This window comes from Apis mellifera, linkage group LG16, assembly GCF_003254395.2.
Source record: "Apis mellifera strain DH4 linkage group LG16, Amel_HAv3.1, whole genome shotgun sequence".
Lineage (NCBI taxonomy): Eukaryota > Metazoa > Arthropoda > Insecta > Hymenoptera > Apidae > Apis > Apis mellifera.
Window position 1 is genome coordinate 6,669,407 of NC_037653.1, and position 21,211 is coordinate 6,690,617.

At 37.5% G+C, this 21,211-nt stretch overlaps 2 protein-coding genes across 10 annotated transcripts in view; one reads left to right on the top strand and one right to left on the bottom strand.

Moving 5' to 3' along the window:
• The window catches only part of LOC408563 (centrosomin), a 27,786-nt gene extending 14,807 nt beyond the window's left edge, over window positions 1-12,979 (top strand). For 3 of the 4 annotated variants that reach the window (XM_006563138.3, XM_392107.7, XM_006563139.3), the window contains 13 exons: window positions 2,684-2,901; window positions 3,011-3,182; window positions 3,272-3,411; window positions 3,777-4,187; window positions 4,301-4,531; window positions 4,649-5,002; window positions 9,136-9,243; window positions 9,950-11,197; window positions 11,285-11,572; window positions 11,657-11,881; window positions 11,970-12,173; window positions 12,283-12,514; window positions 12,728-12,979. In XM_006563138.3, coding sequence (XP_006563201.2) covers window positions 2,684-2,901; window positions 3,011-3,182; window positions 3,272-3,411; window positions 3,777-4,187; window positions 4,301-4,531; window positions 4,649-5,002; window positions 9,136-9,243; window positions 9,950-11,197; window positions 11,285-11,572; window positions 11,657-11,881; window positions 11,970-12,173; window positions 12,283-12,514; window positions 12,728-12,939 — 4,043 coding nt within the window. In that variant the 3' untranslated portion in view covers window positions 12,940-12,979. Of the gene's footprint in view, window positions 1-2,503; window positions 2,526-2,683; window positions 2,902-3,010; window positions 3,183-3,271; window positions 3,412-3,776; window positions 4,188-4,300; window positions 4,532-4,648; window positions 5,003-9,135; window positions 9,244-9,949; window positions 11,198-11,284; window positions 11,573-11,656; window positions 11,882-11,969; window positions 12,174-12,282; window positions 12,515-12,727 lie in introns of those variants that run through there. The other variant, XM_016917022.2, reaches the window with a different exon arrangement.
• A 3,208-nt stretch (window positions 12,980-16,187) lies between these two features.
• LOC410658 (LIM/homeobox protein Lhx3) overlaps window positions 16,188-21,211 on the bottom strand; it is a 38,558-nt gene continuing 33,534 nt past the window's right edge. For 4 of the 6 annotated variants that reach the window (XM_026445853.1, XM_026445852.1, XM_026445854.1 and 1 more), the window contains 6 exons: window positions 20,819-20,993; window positions 19,713-19,924; window positions 19,433-19,625; window positions 18,383-18,549; window positions 17,191-17,406; window positions 16,188-17,080 (listed from right to left, as the gene is read on the bottom strand). In XM_026445853.1, the coding sequence (XP_026301638.1) occupies window positions 16,899-17,080; window positions 17,191-17,406; window positions 18,383-18,549; window positions 19,433-19,625; window positions 19,713-19,924; window positions 20,819-20,993 (1,145 nt within the window). In that variant the 3' untranslated portion in view covers window positions 16,188-16,898. The remainder of the gene's footprint in view (window positions 17,081-17,190; window positions 17,407-18,382; window positions 18,550-19,432; window positions 19,626-19,712; window positions 19,925-20,818; window positions 20,994-21,211) is intronic. The other 2 variants (XM_006563198.3, XM_026445856.1) reach the window with 1 other exon arrangement.

Sequence of the window (21,211 nt, forward strand, 5' to 3'; positions counted from 1 at the left end):
TTCACGAATCACCCTTTCTTTCTTTCTTTCAAAGTTCACGTGTCGTTTAGATTCTTTCGAATCGCCAATGGAATTTCACCGTGGATGGATATTATCGAAATTCGATATCGTGAAATTCAATGCTTGCTTCGTCCGAACTCGAGCCACCTTTTTTTCACGACCACCTTCACCTTCTCTCTTCAAACTGTTAATTACAATTCAACGATGCCCATCCTCTCAGAAACTCGAGAAAGTCGCGAAACTTTCGATTCTGAAATAATGCTAAAATATGCTAAATCGTTCTAAAGAATTCTTGTATCCAAGAAGAGGATTCCAAAAGAAATTCTCCAACCGATTTTCAATTCGATCGAACGCACAATATCCTCCTTTTGAATATCCTAATAAACGACGAGTTTCATATATATAAATATTCCAAATATCCCGATGTACGATTTCCAAACGCATTAAATTTCACGATTCGAGAGGGAGGACGGGAGTCGAAACAGGGGAGGAGAGGGGAGAGGGGCTAACTAACGAAAGAAGGGGAGGGTGGGTCGTAAAAATGTGCGCGAAACGAAGAAGAGTGCGCGAAGGTGTCGAAGGAGGCTTGAAAGGTTTAAGCACGGCGCTTGGTGACGGGCCAAAAGAGATTTAAAAGGGAGGAAGAGGGCGGCGCCCGTTTACTACTCGCGAAAATTGGCACCGAGCTGCACGTAGCTGAATTCGAGAATAGGATCGATTCAACGTTCAATCATTGCAACAAGCCCATCTGGAGAAAATATCGCGTATCCCCGACTTGATCGATCTCCTAACTCGTCCTCTTCGTTCGTTAGTCATCCCGAGCAGGGATCGTTCCCTTAAAAGGGATCTGATCCAGCTTATCTTCACTCTCGCGTTCGTCGTGTTTGCATTACGAGCGATTTTCCCTCGGGAAACGGGACTCGTGCTGCGTCCGGAGGAGTTCGTACACTGCCAGCGATTCGAATACGCTGTCGAAGTATATTTGAAGTCGGGGGCTAGTTGCGGATCCAGACAGAGTTATTTCGAAATAAGAAATGGAAAGTTACGAAGGCGAAACTCTCCGTTCGTTCCATTCATTTGTTATCGCGAATAATTTTTTTGTTTTCTTAATTAAATTAAATGTTCAAAGTTTCGAGTAAAAAGATAACACTTGCAAAGCAAACCTGTGTTCCTTGCATTCATTTGTTATCGCGAATAATTTTTTCTTTTTTTGTTTCTCGATTAAATTAAATATTGTTGTCCAAAGTGAAGGGAAAATATATTTGGATCCAGAGTTATTTCGAATAAGATACAAACTGTGATTTTTTTGTTTCTTAATTAAATTAAATGTCGTTGCCCAAAGTGAAGAGAAAATATATTTGGACTATTTGCGGATGCAGAGAGATATTTCGAGTTATTTCGAATAAGGAATGAAAAGATACAAAGTAAAATTGTGATTTTTTGTTTCACGATTAAATTAAATATCGTTGTCCAAAGCGGGGAGGAAAAATATATTTAGACTACTTGTGGATCCAGAGTTATTTCGAATAAGATACAAACTGTGATTTTTTTTGTTTCTTAATTAAATTAAATGTCGTTGCCCAAAGTGAAGAGAAAATATATTTGGACTATTTGCGGATGCAGAGTTATTTCAAATAAGAAATAAAAAGATACAAATTGTGATTTTTTTGTTTCTCAATTAAATTAAATATCGTTGTCCAAAGCGAAAGAAAAATATATTTACACTACTTGTGGATCCAGAGTTATTTTGAATAAGATACAAATTGTGATTTTTTTGTTTCTTAATTAAATTAAATATCATTGTCCAAAGGAAAATATATTTGGACTATTTGCGGATGCAAAATATTATTTCGAGTTATTTCGAATAAGGAATGAAAAGATACAAAAACTGTGTTCGTTCGATTCATTTGTTATCGCGAATATATAAATAAAGGAAATATCGTTGCCCCGAAATGGGAAAGGAAAATATCGTGTTACGCGTCGCGACGATATTCGAACTAAAAATCGAAATCTTTGCAAAAGAAAACGATATCTTTTCGATCGATCGTTGATAAATTCGAACCTCGTAACCTCCAAAAAAGAAAAACGGAATTTAGTAAACGAGAATTTAGTAGCTTCTCGTCTTCATCGATAGCTCGTCTTTTATCCATCGAGTCGGTCGATTCGAACAGCTTCAATTGCATCAGTCAGGGGACGGGTTAGGGGCAGGAACTGTCATCATCTGTAAACGTGATCGCAACAAAATTTGGGTACTAATGTCCAACACGTGAATGTTAAAGATAACGTTGCCTGCACCGGATCGATGTAATCCTTGTTTTCTTGTTTCTGTATTCGGATCGGTGATTCGTCGACGGACTATTAACGAGGGGGCAACGAAAGGGTGAAACGGTGAAACAAATCTTCTAAGGAATCGAGAATTCGTGGTAAATTTTCATTCAGAAGAAATGACTTAGAAAAGAGATACCCTCGTGTTCACGTGGCTCCACGGTATATCGGATAAAATCCTGCTGTATTAACTATGGAAAGTAAGATCTGTTCTATCAAAATCACAAAATGCGCAAATGTAACGATCGACTCGAAACTCGTTTTGAATACGTAAAGAAATATCCTTTTATGGTAGAGAAAAAAAATTGGACGAATTAAAACATTGGCCTGTGGTCATATATATCATATTCTGTTTCAGGTGCAAACGTGAGATCACCCGGGAAAACCTCCCCGGCGGGGATGATTGGAAGCAGAGAGGGAACAGGAATTGGTAGAACGATGAAAGAATACGAAGATCAATTGGAGGCTCTTAAAAAGGAGAACTTCAACCTTAAATTACGGATCTATTTTCTCGAGGAGCGAATGGGGATTACGTCGGCCGATGAGAACGCGATAAAGAAAAATATTGAACTGAAGGTTTCTTATACGATCCAGAATTCTTTTATTCTTTTCTTTGCAAGAAAAAAAAAAATTTCTTAAATATCAAAAATATCGAGCGCCAATGACTTTGTTCATTCGTTGTCAGGTCGAAATTGAATCGTTGAGGAAAGAGTTGGTCGAGAAACAGGAACTTCTCAGCCAGGCAGCGAAAGCGTTTGAGTTAATCGAGGAACAGAAGGAAGTTTCATCGCGGAATCAAGCTCAGTATCAACAATCGCTTGAAAATGAACGGGAAAAAATCAGAAAACTCGAGAAGGGTACGTCATGTTGTAAAATACCTTGTTCGAAAATTTCGTTAAACTTATAAATAACGATTTCTGCCGTTCTTTGTTCCGTTCTTTTTTAGAATTGGCCGAATATCAGGAAAAAATGGTTGATGCGTCCATCTATTACAAGGAAGCTTTCGGAATTACGCCGGAAAAGGCGTTGGAAAACGAGGAGAAATTGCATCAGATGGAGGAGCTCGTTGCATCTCTAGAAGCTGAGGTAAAAAGAAAATCATTAAAAGAAAAAAAAGTATCGTATCTTTCTGAAGAATACATTCTTTCTTGAGAAAAAATTCTTCGACATAAAGTAATAATAAACGCATAAATTTTCGATCGTCCTATTTACAATATAATTTGCTCTTTTATCTACGCTATTTCAACGCTATCTTCATTACACTTCCTTCACCGCGAAAGAATTGCACGATAAGCGAGTATTATCGTTAAAAAAAAGGCAAAAAAAAAAAATTAATCAGTGGGTTATTGTTCGTTCACAAATCTTGCATCTTCTTCGACTCCATTGTTCCATCCATCAATGGCGTAACGCATCGAATCGAATTGTTAATCGATCGTGAATGTGAAACGTAGGTGAAACAGGTGACGAGCAGTTTGGACGAGGAACGCGTGTGGGCGCAAGAACTGGAGAGCGAACGGGATGAATTCAGGGAACGTTTGGAGGCTGAGACCCGTTTGAAGGAGAATTTGGACGCGGAGAGGCAGGAGGACATCGGGGCGCTTCGGTTGAGAGTAAAAGAACTGGAGGAACATCTGTTGAAAAGGGACACTGTCGTGCAGCAGTGCAAAAACGAGCTGCTCGAGAAAGAAAGAGTGATTAAGGAAAAAAATTTACAGCTGGAGGAGAGGTGTCGGCTGTACGAAGAGTTGAACGCCGTTTCGGAGAAAAGGAAGAAGCAAGTCGATCAGTTGAGGGTTTCTATAAAAACCAGGGACGATGCCCTCACCGACTTGAACAACAAACATCGCGCCCTCCTCTCTCAAGTAACATATTATCTATCTATTTGATATTTCCAATAATTCTATCTATCTAATCCATCTGTCTTTTTAATGATAAAAAATATATATATATATATACATCTTTTATGATATTACAGTTCGAGAATGGATATGCGAAAAGATCATCACCCCCTAATAGTCCGTCGACCGTGAATCCAAACGAAGATCCCTTGCAAATGAGAATGGGACAAAAGGTAACTGTGCAAGGAATGACGAAGAGAGTGAACACTTGTCTCGATTGGGAACCAAATCGAGAAAGGTCAACTAGAATGAAGTCGCCGGTGCATGGTTTAAGTGGAGAGATCAAAGACGTGAGAGATTTAATCAAGGTTCGCAGAAAACTTTCGTCCTCTTCTTTTTTTCCTTGCCCACAAATATATATATAACGACTCCCCATCTCTGATATCCTTGTTTGAACGAAACAACGGTTTAATTTTCTGATTCAGGAAATAGAAGATAAAGAAAGCGAATTGAAACGTCAAGAGGAGACGAGGAAGCAGTTGGTGTTGAAATTGTGCAACATGCAGAAGCACGTAGAGACGACCGATTACAAGTTGAAAAAATTGGAGGGCGAACACGAGAAAGCGATCAAGACTATTCAAGGTTTTATGGAGAGGCAGCAGCAATTGGAGAACACGAAGCTGAGGAAGGAGCAGAAAATCATGGAGTTGGAGATCGAGTTGAACAGGCTGAGGGAGTGCGAGAGCTTGAAAGCCTCGAGGGATGGCCACAATCAATTCGTTCGAAGAGACTTCAGCACCGACATGACGGATGATCCAGAGCGTGATCCCAGCACACAGGTCGACATCATGATTTTTCGACTCTGCATGCTTGTCTCTACGTTTCTGAAGAATCATATGGTGTTCAAAATTTGTTCCCTCGGGTTGAGACTCAGTTTCGAAATTGTCTCGAAATTTTTCATTTCCCTCGTAGGCATTTAATTATACGTTTAATCGAAAAAAAAAAACCGAGTCGTGTTCGATTTTGCATTTTTTATGTTTAAACGATTCTCAAGGATGCTGTATGAAAATCGTTCGCAAATGTAGAGACGATCCAATGTTTGGATTGCAAATGCACATTCCGCTTCTAACGAAGGAACACGGAATAGTGGAAGACGGAATGGCTTAGAATTATCGATCATTTCTCTTTCTTTCAGAGATACTGAACTCACCTAACATCTTCTACTTCTCCCTTTCTGCTTTATCGCCATCATCACTCTCACTGCATGACACTTATCGCTTTGGGGCACTGTTCATTCACTTTTCGATATCCTTATGCGATGCGACAACAAGTAGCTCTGCGCTAATCAACATGTACGCATAAAAGATTTGAACATACATATACATGATCGACGATTATTCGATTCGAGTTGTAGTAATTTTTTTTTTAAAGAACCTTTTTTTTTTCTTTAAAAAAAAAACCATCAAACACGAGTTTCGACATTTAATTCCTCCATTGACGATGTTTCTTCTCTCTCTCTTTCTCTCTTTTTCTGTCTCTCTCTTTTTTTTATACTTGTGTTGTTCTATTTAATTTATTTTATTTTATTTTATTTATTTTATTTCGTATTTAATACAAGTTGCAGAATTTTTTTCTTTACTTTTTTCTTTTTGTAACTTTTCTTAGGACGTAATTGAGTTTTTTCTTTTTTTTTGTGCATATATTTTTTTTGCACGAAGTTGTAGTGTTAACGCATGGCATGTAAAACGATGCCTTTAATTTGTGTAATTGCTAGCATCGATTTTATTTTACATGATGATTGCGATGATTTCGAAGAACGATTTTTTTTTTTTTTTTTTTTTTAATTTCAATCGCGTAGTCAATCGAACAAATTTTTGTACAATTTTTTTTTTTTTATAATCGCTCCGACAATTACTCCACTCGGTACATTATTTTATCTCTATTTACACAACAACAAACACGCTTCTCGAAAACTTTAACAAGTTTAATTGCAACACGATCGACCCACGTTTCTCATATGCGTGAACAACAAAGGAGTATCGAAGACGTTTAAAATTTAAAAATTAAGTTGTCAAAACTTTCGACAAAATAAATTGATATACTCGTTTTACGTTTATGATATATTGTCTAATTGCCTAATTTTAGTTGATGAATTTAAAACAGTGTACAATTAACAAAAAATGAGTATAAATTATATTGGAAATATCGTTTACAAATTATTTTTCAAAGATCTTTAACAGTTTTACGTAACAGTTTCGATAGAAGAATCGAATATTTTCTCCCACATTTTCGAATCTCTCAATCCGTGGACCAAATCTATATATAGTTTAATTAGTGGCCCAAGGTTCCAACGTGGATTTCAAAATCCAAATTTATCATCCATTATTCCTACACTCTTTTACCCGTGGAATACTTGCTTAGACATATCGTAATTGTCGTAATTCTTTATCGCGAGAAAAGACAACGATGTTTATTTTCGAACCGGGCCAGATATCGCTGAACGCTCCACACATCGACTCTTTCGTTTAATCTCCTCGCGAGGAGAGCAGGGCCGAAAAGGAATCGACGATCGAATCAAAAGGCAAGAATTAGCAAACGACTTCTCCCCTCCCCCTCAACTACCCTCTAAAGGCAATCACCTCTAAAAGTGACGAGCCTAATTCAGAGTTAACTCGGCTTCATTATTCGAGTCGATTAAATCAACATACTTGACCTCGTTCTCCTTCGAGTTATCCTAACTTTCTTCGCTCGGAACAAGAAATGAGAAAATTACGACTCTCGAACGAAGCTCTACTACCAAAAGCTTTAAACGGCTCCTTAACAGGCAGCTTAGCTCAATTCCAACCTCTTTCACCGCATCCTACACACGAATTACAACCGACGAATTGCCACCGAGCGAAACGGGTCAGAATATCGTCGGTTTATCGAAGCGATTTTCGTGGAAGCAACGCGCGTCCCGGTTCGATGCTGCCGCTAGCTTCGAGATACCAAACCGAAGACGTGCCTTTCATCTAATAATAGAGACAGTACGCTCGCGAAGTGTGCGCGATTCGCTCGCCCAGCCTCGCAGTCCTCGCACGAAAATTCGTCACGAAACCGTTTTTCCAAACCACCGTGGTTCCATCCACGACGAACGACACATTACAAACACAGTTTGCACAACAAACGCGTTTAACGATCGACGAAATAGTCCTCGGTCGAGGAGCGACTCGAGGAGACGAGATTATTATTATTGTTATTATTATTATCCTTTCTCTCTCTCACATTTTTTACGACTAGAAAAAGATATATATATATATATATATATATATATATATATATATATATATAGAGAGAGAGAGAGAGAGATCGTACGTACGATAAGACTCAACAGAGTAAAACGGAAAAAAATTGAAACGAGTGTGACTCTTTTTTTCCTCTCGAAGCTTGAAACGAATTCGAGTGTAACTTTTTTTTTATCTCTCTCTCTCGTCTAAACGAAGAAGAAGAATAAGAAGAAGAAGAGGAAGAAAAAGAAGAAGAAGAAGAAGAAAACGACTCTCGATTAAATAGAAAAAAATTTCGTTAATTTATGCGTATTTGTTTATTTATATATTTTTTTCTTTCGACGAGAGATATATATATAAATAACGGAGATAAAGAAGAAGAGGAAGAATTTCGACGATTTCTCGCGATTTGAAATTGATCGAAAGATTATAAGGAGGAAATCGAGAAGAAACGTGCGTCATTTTTTCCGTCACAGATATTCCGCCAGTGCTAGAAATAATCGTAGCATTTGCGTCGAGTATTATCTATCAAGGATTAATTCAACCTGATTAAATAAATCGAACGAAATAAAAAAAAAAAAAATACGATAAAAATGTTTTCCTGTTTGTGCGCCTCGATGAGAATGGAGGTAGGTAGACAAACGAGCGATGTCTTCGTGGAAAAATTCATCGTGAAAATCAGATTTGAAATTTTTTTTCTTTCTCTTAAATTAAAATTATTAAAACGAAGAATCGATGATTATTATTATTATTAATTTGGTTTCGCTTGCAATCAAGATCCGGACTTTTAATCTTTTTTTCGACACCGGAAGTTGAGTATTTAAACTTGTTTCTCGCCGATACGAATACTCGGATAAGTAATCGAGCAATCATTGATTTCGTAAAACTGTTAAATTGAAATTTACAAACAAAATCTTTTGCTTTAAAAATTTCGTGATAAAAATATCAATTAAAGCAAATGTCGCTTAATGCTTGGCCATTCTCTTCTCTCACGTGAAAGTATCAATTCGAAACACCATCAAGCATACAACATTAACATTTCCTCGTTTCTTCATTCTTCTTTTTTTCGTCTCCAATTTTCCTCCTCTACGAATCATCTTCACCCTCACGACAATGCTATCGCAATTTTCAATTTTCACAATTCTTCGAAAGTAGTATAAATCTTCTAAAGTTGTGAAAAAAAAAAAAAAAATACGAAAACCAAAAACCTAGTCGAAACAAAGTAAAGTTACAAATTGGAATTATTTTTTTCCTTTTAGGAGCCAGATATTGTTACCCTTGTCTCGCCGCGCAGTTGGTCAAGGAAACCGAAAATCTAGATACACGTTATATCGATACGAATTTGAAAACAAAATTGAAAAAAAAAAAAAAAAAAAAAGGAAAAAAAAATTACACCACATCCCTACACGATATGTTAAATTATAGCGTGTGTAAAATGTTGTTCCACCTTTCCCGTCCATGGGGTTCCGATAATGGGGTTCGTCCACGAAAAAAATATCCACGAAATATATCTCTTCTCCCCCCTCTCTTAAATAATTCGCACGATTTTCGCAATTGCAAATTGATTCGCACGCAAACTTTTGTATACCATATACATACCTATTATATCTGTAATCGCAGTTGTTTCTTGCAAATAAAGCTTACCGATCGTTCCAACCGATTTGTTTCCGAGTTTTATTGACGAGAACTATACTTTATATGTGCAGCAACGATTCGACGAAATGGAAGCCAAAATAAACGACCTACGAGACCAAATAGAGGCCATCAAGGCTGAGAAGAGTCGTTTGGAGAAGGAGAACGAAGTCGAGTCGGAGGTAATTCCCTATTAATTGCCACTTCCCCTTTGCGAAAATTTCCCCTTCGAAATTGCTATTGTACCCTCGTTACCAACTCGTTGGTTAACTTGGTATCTTCGCCGTCCAAACAGAAGAGGAGATGCTTAATCGATGTTCCTAGTATTTTCTTAATTGAAACTAAAATTGGATAGACATATTCCAATGGATATAGATATAGATTTCGATTCTAAACGAAAGTAAAAAAAATTCGAAATTTCTTCAGCGATTAGAAAAACCTCAAGAGAAATTATTACATATTTCTCTGTATTTTTTTTTCTTTCCAATCCGATAACACGTATCTCTATTTTTTAACGGAGCTTTGAATTCTCATATATATTTCATTACACATACTATTTGAGATGCGTCTGTGATCTGAATTAAATAAATCCAATTCGTTTGGATCCGAATGAAATTATTATATCAAATAAGTGTAAAATTGAGATCAATTTAATTGGAAAACGTAAATAAAATAACCACGTACAAAGTAATCCTATTTTCTTAGGTTAAATCACGCTATACACACATACATCGTTTCAACCATATCCGAAAGCATCGCTGAATATTTCCTCTAAACATCGGATGAAAAAAAATAAAAATCTCTTTCTCGATACGAAATTCGAACGAATCCGCCAGCATTTTCTAGCCGTATTAAAGAAATTTGGAAATTAAAATTTATCTCCCGTAGGAACTGAAAGGGCAACTTCAGGACAGGGAGAAGAAGATAGAGATGCTAGAGACGGAGAAGCGAACGATGATGGAGCAATTGGAGGGCAAAGCGAACGAGTTGGAGAAATTGAGGGGCGAGCTGATTGCGAGGGACGACGCGGAAAAGGATTGGACGAAACGGGAGGATTTTGTGAGGGAGTTGAAGGAACGCGAGGCCGAGATCGAGGAGAAGAACGAGAAGATCGAGCAACTTACGAAGGAGTTGCAAGTGAAGACGCAGAATCTGCAGAAGCTCGTGAACACGGAGCTGTGGAGCAAGAACAAGGAGATCGCCAAGCTTCACAATCACATGACCGCCTCCTCTCACGAAAGGGGCCGAAACAAGTCGGACGTGACGCAAGAAAGCGCCACGGCGCAGCTCTCCACATTGGTCAAGGAGCTGGACGAGATCGGTATTAAGGTAACGTTTACCAACGAGGTGGTCCAACTGAACTACGTGGACGGGAACGAGTCCATAGACGTAAAAACTATGACGGACTATGTACAGAGGCTGGTGGCCCAGAAAAATGAGCTCGAGAAGGAGGTGGATTACCTAAAATGGTTGAAACTAGTTTCGAAACCGGATTTCGAAGCGGCGGAGATCGATGGATACAGCGATAACAATAAAACGGAAAGGGTGAAGAAGTATTGCGAGTTGATGCGCACACATCTTAAGGACTTGGTCAAGTTCATGAAGGAGATGTTGAAGAACGGGGATTACGCGGACACGATCGGTAACGAGCGGAGAAAGATCGTGTTCGACGTTCTGATCAACTCGAAAATATTGTCCGACGATTTTGTCAACGCTCTCGAGGGGATTTCGAGCAACGACGTCGCGCTCAAGGACGACGCGAATCCGAGATTGATCGAGAACCCGGTGAAAAAGAGTCGATCGGAGAATTTGATCAGCGCCAAGACTCAAACGTCCACGCAGTCCGACTCGGAAGCGTTCTCGGAACCCGACAGGACCGTGTCGATGGCCAGGATCGGGTTGCAGGAGACTCAACAGAAATCTTTGAACAGATCCAGATTTTCCAAATACACCAAGACTTTCACCGACTCTGAGGATTCGTTGGAATACGTGCCTTATTACAAATCTTATCAGAACGATTTGAACGATTCCGAGGCTAATCACCAGATACAAGAGTTGAAAGAAACGAACGCTTTACTGTACACGGAGTTGAGCGCTCTCAGAAGCGAGCTGAATACCAAGATTTCGTTCGATTGTGTAAGTATGGAGGGGGGAATAATTCGTTGGAACGAATTTCATTAAACGAATTTCTAATAAATTTCTTTCGCGTTTGTATATATTTAGTTATTCGACGAGAAAATATCGCCTTTGATAATCAAGTTGGAAAAGTCGCAAAAGTATTGCGAGAAATTGCAATCGGCATTGGAAAGAAGAATACACGAGGTGCACGCGCTGAAAAAGGAAAATAAACAGAACAGCACCCGTAAAGCGCAATTGGAAAAGAAACTGGTCGACTTGGAGAATATGGCGACAGAGATGAATAAACAGAAGGCCGAATTGATGCATTACAAAGAGAATTCGGAGAGAAAGTCGACCGAGATGTTGATAACCCTTAACAGGGAAAATGATACGGTTAGAATTTTCTTATGTTACGATGATTTTGATCGTTGATTTCGAAGGGTAGCATTTTTTTAATAAGTTTCGAACAATTTGTAGCTGAGATCGCGAATCAAAAAGTTGGAAGACGAAAACGAGTCCGCGAAGGCGAGCATATCGAGTTTAACGAAAGAATTGGACCATCTCACTCTTTCGCACAGTCAAATCCTCGTAGAGAATACGAAATTGACGAACGATAAGTTGCGTTTGGAACAAGAGATAAGAAAAACGGAAAACAGATGTGATATGACTGTCCGTTCCATGCATGATAAATTCAACAAAGAAGTAAGCGGAACCAGAACAAGATTTATGCGCCGTTTAATTTAATTGTAATTTATAATAGGATTTTACCAACACTCGCGTCTTTTTGCAGATATCGGATCTGAATCAAATCAACGAGTCACAGAGGACAAGATTACAAGAACTGGAAGTCACTAACAAAGAATTAAGAAGGCACGTTGCAGTTTGCGAAGGGAGCGACTCGGCACCGAGCTCTAGCGGCGTTTCTTCAATACCTACAGAGTCTATGTTGAAACAAACTTGCGAGGATATCATGCAGGATTATCAAGCGTATAACGTTAGTTAAATTATTATTTCCATATTTATTCTTCTCGATAATTCATTTCAATAATGTATTTGTATGATAAAATTTAAATTTAAATTATTATTTTTTTTTTTAATTTCAGAATTCGCAATACTGGTTATCGATAAATTATTCAACGATCGGTGGTCGAAGTAAATCAAGCTGTTCGCCAGATTTGGGGATCGAAAGTGACGCGGCGATCACAACTACGAGGCCATTGAAAGATACTTTGAAAATCACCGAATCCATGACTAATCTTTTAAGCGACGAAGATAACAGCAATGGTAACAGGCCAGCTCGAGAAGTGGATAGCGAAAGTCCTTTGCCGATAGAAGGTAACTTCGACGCGATCAAGTCATTATTCAAAAATATTGATTAATTTTATAAAATTTAATTTCTATTTCTATTTTTTTTTTTTTTATATATATATATAATTTATTTTAAAATTAAGACAAACTTATCTCGTTATATATACTTATTATAAAATTTCGAAGAAATATAAATATTTCTATTACATAATTTTTACAAATAAAAATCTATTTTATCAGGTCTCGATGAAGTAGAAGCTTTGAAGCAAGAAAATGAAGCGTTGAAAAGAAGATTGATGAAAACGAGGAGGACATTGGAGGATACTTTCCAACATCTTTCCGCGTCGAATAAAAATAAGAAAAATGTCGAGAAGGCGATTACGAAACAGTTGCAAATTACTAAAAATATATTAAAGAAAACGAGGACGTACGAAGAACCTCTGGACAATTAAAACAAAACAAAACAAAAAAAAAAAAAAAAAACCGAAAAAATGTACAGAGAAAAGTATATATATATATATATAGAATCGCTGTTCGTAATTGATTTTTAACATTAATGATTTTTATCGTTCATTTTTTATAATCACGTTTTTATCATATTTTGTCTTTCACGTGTTTTTCGATTCATTTTTTAAATCTCGAACAATCGTCAACGAACGAATAGTAGTATTTTTACAAATTAACGAACGACAGCGACACTTGTTGTATTTTATATATAAAAAAACAAAAAAAAAAAACTGTTAAAAAGTATTTTCGTACTATATACGTGAAATTTTACACGATAAAAAAGAAGGATTAAGAACTGATGTAAAGAAAAAGGAAAACTTCGTGAAAAAAACGAAGATGTATATGTAACTTGTACATAATTACGTGTACGTGTGTTCAAGTTCTTTTGTAGATTGTTTCTTCTCTCTAAAAAAGGTTGCTAAAACCTTGTGTTTATCGAATCGAAAACTGTCCATTTTATCGTATTCTCGACGTTAAAAAATTCGCGCGCGTGTACATATTGAACACCAAGAATATCATTACATCTATCAGCATCTGTACATAGTCTTCGCAAATAAAGTGCCATTGATATTTGAAAAAAAAAAGAATAAATAAATAAATAAATAAATAAATGACAGATTTTAAAAAAATTTATTTCCTACTTTCAATCCCTAATTCATTTTATTTAATTACTTCACTTTGTATTCCAATGCTGTACGATCCTTGATTCAATAAAAACTTGTGTTAAAATAGCAAATTTTAATAAATAAAAAAAAAAAGCGTGGTAAAAGTGAAAAAAATAAATAAATTGAATATTCGTTAGAAATAAATATAACTAAAAGTAATATAATTAAAAAAATAAATAAACGAAATACGTTAGTGAAATCGTTGATACGTAATATGCGGATAAAAATGAAAATTTCGAAACAATATACAGCACAATGTAGATTACGATAGAATTTTTATTATCACTCGATGACTAGATAATAATATAAAGATCCGTAGTAACTCGTGTCGATGAAGTTATGAACTGCGCTAGTCACGCGAATCTTTTTCTCATCTTTGCGAAACCCGGTGAGGAGGAGCGTGTATATGTGTGTATGTGTGTGTATGTGTGTGTGTGTGTGTTCGGTTTTCGTAACTGTACAACACATTCAGTTCTCTTCTACCCGTCGAAATATATATCGTACTTCTTTTTTTTTTTTTCTTTTTTTCTTTTTTTTTTCTTACTCAATTTCCAATTTCAATTCATTGAATTTTTCGCGGGTAAAATAAACAGGGACGACGTTTATATACAATTCTACAATGATATATTATTTTTTTTACCGGTCTTTGTCAGATGATACGTGCTATGTTTCAAGTATCTATATTCCTCAAATAATACGAGGCACGGAGAAGATTTTCGAGAAATAAATTTAAAAATTTACGAATCTTTTTTACGCAACGAGACACGATGTTGGTAAATTTTGTAAACAAACACGAGTTCTTTTTTTAAATTTTCTCTTCCTCGTTACAAAAACAACAAACGTTATGCCTCATATTACTATACATGCGAATGAATGAAAGTTAGCCATCAGTCGGAGATCACAATCGATCAATCGAATCTGTTGTTTCTTTTGATTATCGATCATCTATAAATCTAGGCATATTTTCTCGAATATTTATATATCTCGCGTGTACATATGTACATGTAACAATTTGTACATAATCGCGTATATGCATTGAGACGAGGGTACAATTGACATCGTTATGACTTTGATTATTTAAAATTATTAACACTGTACAGACAGAGAAGTCAAATTGATATCGTTGGTCAAATTTTTCGTATATTATTGTATTACGTATTTCGTATTTAATAATTAAGAAATAAAAAAAAAAGAAAAAAATAACGTTATTAATCGATTTTTCATAGGTCGATAAAATTTTTTTAAGTAAATTTACAACCCTATCTGTAAAAGTGTTAATCGCATAAATGAACGTTCGTTCAAATGGAATCGATTGATCGAAATGTCTCGCGACAGTGCCTTTCCAATGCTGTGAATCGATAAAAAGTGACGCGGAGCACGTCAAAGGTGTAATCTACTGACGCTCGGTTTCACCGACGATAAACAAACACGCAAAGTAAACTTTGATTCGGTACACCATCCATCCAATGGCGCCATGTTTGTTTGACGATTTCGTTTACGTTGGCGGAATCGAATAGCGATCATCTAATAAGTCGCGAAAAAAGGACTTACTTTCGAGCGACAATTGTGGATGTTGACATTCGTGACGTTGACAAGCTACAAAATATCTTCGATACACTCGATGATTGTAAACTACACGATTGTTTTTTTACCGTACGATACACCGACCACGTTGTTCCAACGTGGAGAAACATTTTCTCACATTCCGAAGTTCCACCAGTCACCGATCGGAAGTAATCTTTTCGCAATAAATTACGACACAATTAATGATTCACATCTGGATTACGTCACTTACGATTCGAAAATCACGCTTCGTGAATCGACTTTTTTGTAAAATATTCGGAAATAGAAACGACGATATTCGATTTTATTCGCGGATCGTTCTCGCATCGCATCTTCACTCGTCCGCTTCTTAAAGTCGACTGAGCTATTCGCGGCAAAGTAGAATGATTCTGATTGGTCGCGAAGCTAGCCAACTTTGTAGCACTAAATTCATATATATACAAGGTGCAACATTCAATATTCAATTATGGGAAAATGTAAATCGTGACCAATCAAAATTGTCCTTTCATTCCACGCTTCTTTCGACCGAACTTTGTGATTCGATGTTACGTTACAGCTTCGCTAATAAAAAATATGGAACAACTTCGTTAATCTTTTACTTACGAGAAAATCGATCTAATCGAGTGTCGATGCGATAAATTCATTAGTGCTTCAGGGTTTTAACTTTTACTTTGAATTTTATTCGCGGACGGCGTCGCTCCTGTAGAGATCGCTGTACGCCAATCCTTTCCTTTTTCTTCCCCTGCTTTTTTCCATCCCACTTCTTTGCTCCTTGCTCTCTTATTGTAATACGATAAAATCTAATCTGAACTATTTACAATAAATGACACCTGAAACTTCTAGCATCACGTAAGCGCGATATACCATAGAAACGTGTTCCGTGATGATGTCTTTCATTGAAACGATGCCTTTCGCGAAATATACGGTCTGTATACACGTTCTATCTCGTTCGTAAGAACAAATAATCCCGTAAAATAAATATCGATCTTTTATAGAATACCGTTCTTCATCGAAATATATACACACATATATATGATTTTGAACAAGAATTTGATTTGACAAAGAAACTTGAAAAGAATTTGAATTACGAACATAACCGCAATCTTGCGAATCACATCGACTCGAGCAAACGTCCGGTATCGCGACACGTCTAACCTACCTTTCTAGTTATTTCTTTATTCGACGATTAAACTCCAGTAGTACCGGGAAACGAGGAACTTGTACATAAATATATTTAGATTAATCGTACCTATCGAATTAACGCTATCGTATTCGCGCTGTAAAGTAACGAGTTATACGACAGCGACGCATGGCGTCATTCCGATGATGGGAAACCCGCCGGGACGGTGCAGAATACGGTGTGTGGAATGACTTGTTTTCTTCGAGACGGTTCTCGATCGGCCAGTCTTGATCGAGTTCCACCTCTGTCCTCGATGGATCTGGATTTGGATCGATACACCGAGAAACGTCGAGGAACGACCTCCTCTCTGACTCGAGTCTGACTCGGATCGCCGGATCGACGAAACTGGACAAGTTGTGATCCGAAGTGGGGGGGGGGGGGGGGGGGGCTCAAGTTTTCGGGACAAGCCTTGCCTCGCGGAAAAGGGCCGTCAAGTGAACGCCTTGCGTCGATCCGTTCTTACGAACGGTGGTTGGCAACGCGTCAGTTTGCCGGGTTATGTGCCGTAGTGGGAATGGTGGTGAGCGTGTGGAGGTGGTGGTTCGCCGAGCCATGAATCGGGCGAGGGTGGAAAGTCCGGGTAACCACCTCCACCGCCACCTCCGCCGCCTCCGCCGCCTCCGCTCGATTCGTTGCTCAAATCCGACGCCGGCCCTGGCACCATCCCACCCGCGCCTCCTGTCAACATTCATCGTTCAATTCCCTCCTACGATCGTATCCTTCCTTCCTTCTTTTTTTTTTTTTTTTTTAATCGTGATTATTCGTGGAAAAAATGTGTCGCTTCTTACCAAGTGTGGTGTAGACCGAGAGGCCAGCGTCCGGTGGATACGGAAATTGAGGTGGTAAGGACGGTGATCTGGACGTTGAGAGATAAGGGGGGGTCGTCGCGCCTAAATAACCACGTGGAGGGCCCCCTCCTGCCCCATTTCCGCCCCCACCTGGACTCGCACCTTCGCCGTCTAATCCCATGTTCACCACTGTCCCGTAACTGTCGTTACTCAAATCTAAACATGCACAAACATCATCCTCGTTACAATTATCTGTTGTAACTGGGCAAATACAAATATATATCCAAGTTAATACTCGATAACACGTTATCTTAATAAGTTCAGTATAAATATTAAAAAAGAATGAAATATATTTCTAAGAAAAGTAGAAAATTTCATTTTGAAGTACAGAAAGGGAAGAAGTAAAGGAAGTAAAGGAAGAGCGTGTTGGCGATATTTCGATCAGGCGAAGGGGAAGGCACTCGGTAATGAACCCGTATTAAAATTTAAACAATAGGTGAAGTTTATACGACTTTACGGCGCGCATGGTTAACGGTAGGTATAAATTCCAGGATAGTCCGCAATCTTCCTGAAATCTCGGACACGGCGAACTAGCAGTTAGCCTCCACGAACTTGTGAATAATTGACGAGATCGTCTTCCCCTCCGCTAAACGCTCGAATACACGAAAGCTTAGATGTAACCAACATTAAAGCGAAAGCAACAGAGGCGGAGAATGATTTTTTTTTTTTTAAAGCTTTGGTATTCCACTTTCGCGCTTTTTGTATTCGACTGACATTTTTTGAAATTTGATGAATTAGTTAAACGACAGAAAAATACATATATATTATTTAGACAATTTATAAATCTATTTTTATCGTATCTTTTAAACTTATTTTCTCATTCTTTTAAACGATAAATTTTTTTTGAGATGATACTTTTAATATTTTCTCGTTATTATACAGGAATCGAAGGGAATGCTTAGAAAGGGAAAAGTATTTTTGTAATATTGGAGACAGAAATAACATTATTAGCTATTTTTAATAATGGGACGCGATATTTCGACTATCATTAAAGATTTTATCTTGTACAGAAATATATGTTTTGAATTTAAAAGTAAGCAAAATCTATACAGTGTTCAATATAACCAGAACAAGCAATAAGTATTCGTAATTAAATATAAATTATAAGAAAGATGACACGTCGTCTACTTACCATGGTGACCAAAAGTGGAATCTAAATCGACCTTGAGTTCATCCTTTTCGAGAAGCTTATCGTGCCTAGGTGAATGTCCACCGGCCCCTGTTCCTTTCATACTTCGAAAATATTGAGACCATCTCGTTCTGCCGGCATCCTTTTTCAGTCTCTTCTCTTTTGCTCTTCTACAACAGGAGGAGAAGAAATTTCTCCATGATGAATTCTCTCTATTGAAACGAGGGTATTTAAACATCGAGAAAAAAAAAAATAAATTGAAGAACATTTTATACTCGATACTCTTTTTTTTTTTAAAGATTATCGATTTATTATACGAATTTTATATAATAAATATACCATTTTTGTATCTTTCCGAGGGATTTTTATTATGGGAGAAAGATTAAAGAAGTTACTTAAGAATCTCGTAGAAAAATCGTAATAAGTCGGTTTAACTAAAATCCAATATCTAAAGTATGTATAGATCATTTTTAAAATTTTTATCAACAGTTGAAAAAAAAGGAAAAAAAAATTTTTGATCGATAACTTTGTCGATATTGTCAAAGTGAAGTGTTTTTTTGCGTGAAGCACATAGGATCACGGCATACAAGTATAGAATTGATAAGGTGGTTTTTTTGTTTCGATTGATAATATTGTAAATAACGATGTATAAAAATTATGATGTCAGATAGATATAACGAAAAGATGAGTAGCGGAAGCGTTAGAATTAACAATCCATGATGCATTTGTCACGCTATGATACTACTCTTTGTAAGACAATTTATAAATATAACAATTTGATTTTGAGATTTCAATTTAATACGCTTTACTTTTTTTTCAATCTTCGACTTCGTTCCTCGTATTATTCTTCCAATGTATCGCATTGATATAAATTATAAATATAATTCTTAAAATAGATAAAGTTGACGATTGTCAATATTTCACGAAATGTCGTTGTGAAAATCATCAGATTTACGTTATCTTGCCTATCTATATTTAAGTTGTAACGACTTTCGAAAAACATGATAAAGTAGGCGTCTCAAAGATACTCGAATGCAATTCTCTTACGATTACCTATTTTGAAACCAGACTTGAACGACGCGCATGTCCAGCCCTGTGTCCTGAGAGAGTTGTTCCCGCACATGTCTCGCTGGTTTAGGGCTGGTGTTGTACGCCAATTTCAACGTCTCCAATTGTTTCGCCGTGATCGTGGTCCTCGGCCTTTTGTTCGGTTGGTCGCCGTCTATGCTCCCTCCGTCTGCCAATTCTGCCATGCGAAGAGAACGAAAGAAGAATTGTTTCTCGCTTTTTCTTTTTTTTTTTGAAATTATAGTATCGAAAACTCGAGTGTCACCTTTCGCCTTGGCCTGCTCGTAATCGGGTTTACAAACGAGCTTTCTATCCTCCATCAGATAGAACTCGTCCCCCGTGTCCAACTGTCGAGAGCAAAGGGCGCACGAGAAACAAGTGAGATGATAGATCAACTCTTGCGCCCTGCGCACGACTTGAGACGGTGCCAATCCTTGGCCGCAGCCCGCGCATTTCGTCCCGAAACGCCTGCCATACCAACAACATACAACATTTTCACATTACGTTCGTGTATTAACCGAGATACTGTTGCTTGGATCGAGCTTCATTAATTAAGAATCCTTTTTTTCCTCCCCCTAACTACTAAACTTTTTCCACGTCGATAAACAAATCTTTATGAAAACTCCTCTTTCCAACGTTTTCAGCGCGAGCTTCTCCTTTTCAACTCTGGTCTGGAAAAAGATTGGTGGATCGGAAGAAGAAAAGTCGGAATACCATCGCGAAGGGTGGTGGAGAAGGAAGAAAGGGGGAGGAGGAGGAGCGAGTTCCTTCGATTCGGCTCACAGGAGAAGAAAAATGGCGTCTCGTCCTAGGGAAGGTGTGGGTAGATAAGAAAAGGCACGCTTTTCTGACACAATCGATAACCCAGCCTCCGGATATACATACATACATACATACATACATACATACGTACATACAGTTTGATCCAACTTTTTTTTTTTTTTCTTCTTATTTTTTCCGCTGCTCGCGTACCCCCCTTTTTTCCTTTACAGATAATAATACAGGCTCTCGGATTTTCCAACTGCAACTTTTGCGAGTAATGCTTGATAAATGTTTCATACCTTTTTTTTTTGCTAAAGATAGTGTCTAGATAATATCTGTAACTTTATATATATAAACTTGTCGTAATATTACGTAACATGTTTGCATGCTTATACAATGTTTAAAAAAAAGGAAAAAGTATTAAGTAAATCAAATATACTTGTTACAAAATGGATCGATAAAAATAATTTCTTCCGAGAAAAGGGTCGGATACGATAAATTTCAACTTTACACGCGGAGAATTAATCTCTTGGGGAGAGAGGGGAAAAAGCGCGGAAGAAATAATTGATCAAAGATGAACGAGAAATAATAATAATTATTGGTACTTACTTGAAGAAGTCATCCTTGCAGAAAACGTGGCCGTTCCTTGCAAAACATTTATCGGTCAATCTTGCTCCGCAATCCCTGCACGTGAGACACCTCGCATGCCAACACCTCTCGAGAACCCTCAGAACATATTTGTCTAAAATCGCTTCCTGACATCCTCCGCATTTCGGTATCGAAGCTGTAACATTCCATGCAATCCTCGTTGTATTTCAAAAAAAAAAAAAGAAAAGAAAAGAAATTTCCAAAAAAGGAAAGGCGTTCAAAATATTCCAAGGAAGAAACCTAAACTCCCTCTCTTGCCGCTTTGACAATTCGAAACGACAAAATATCGATCGGACGCGGCTAGAAACGAGCTACTCGACGACGATGGATGCGAATCAACAACTGCTCTACGTA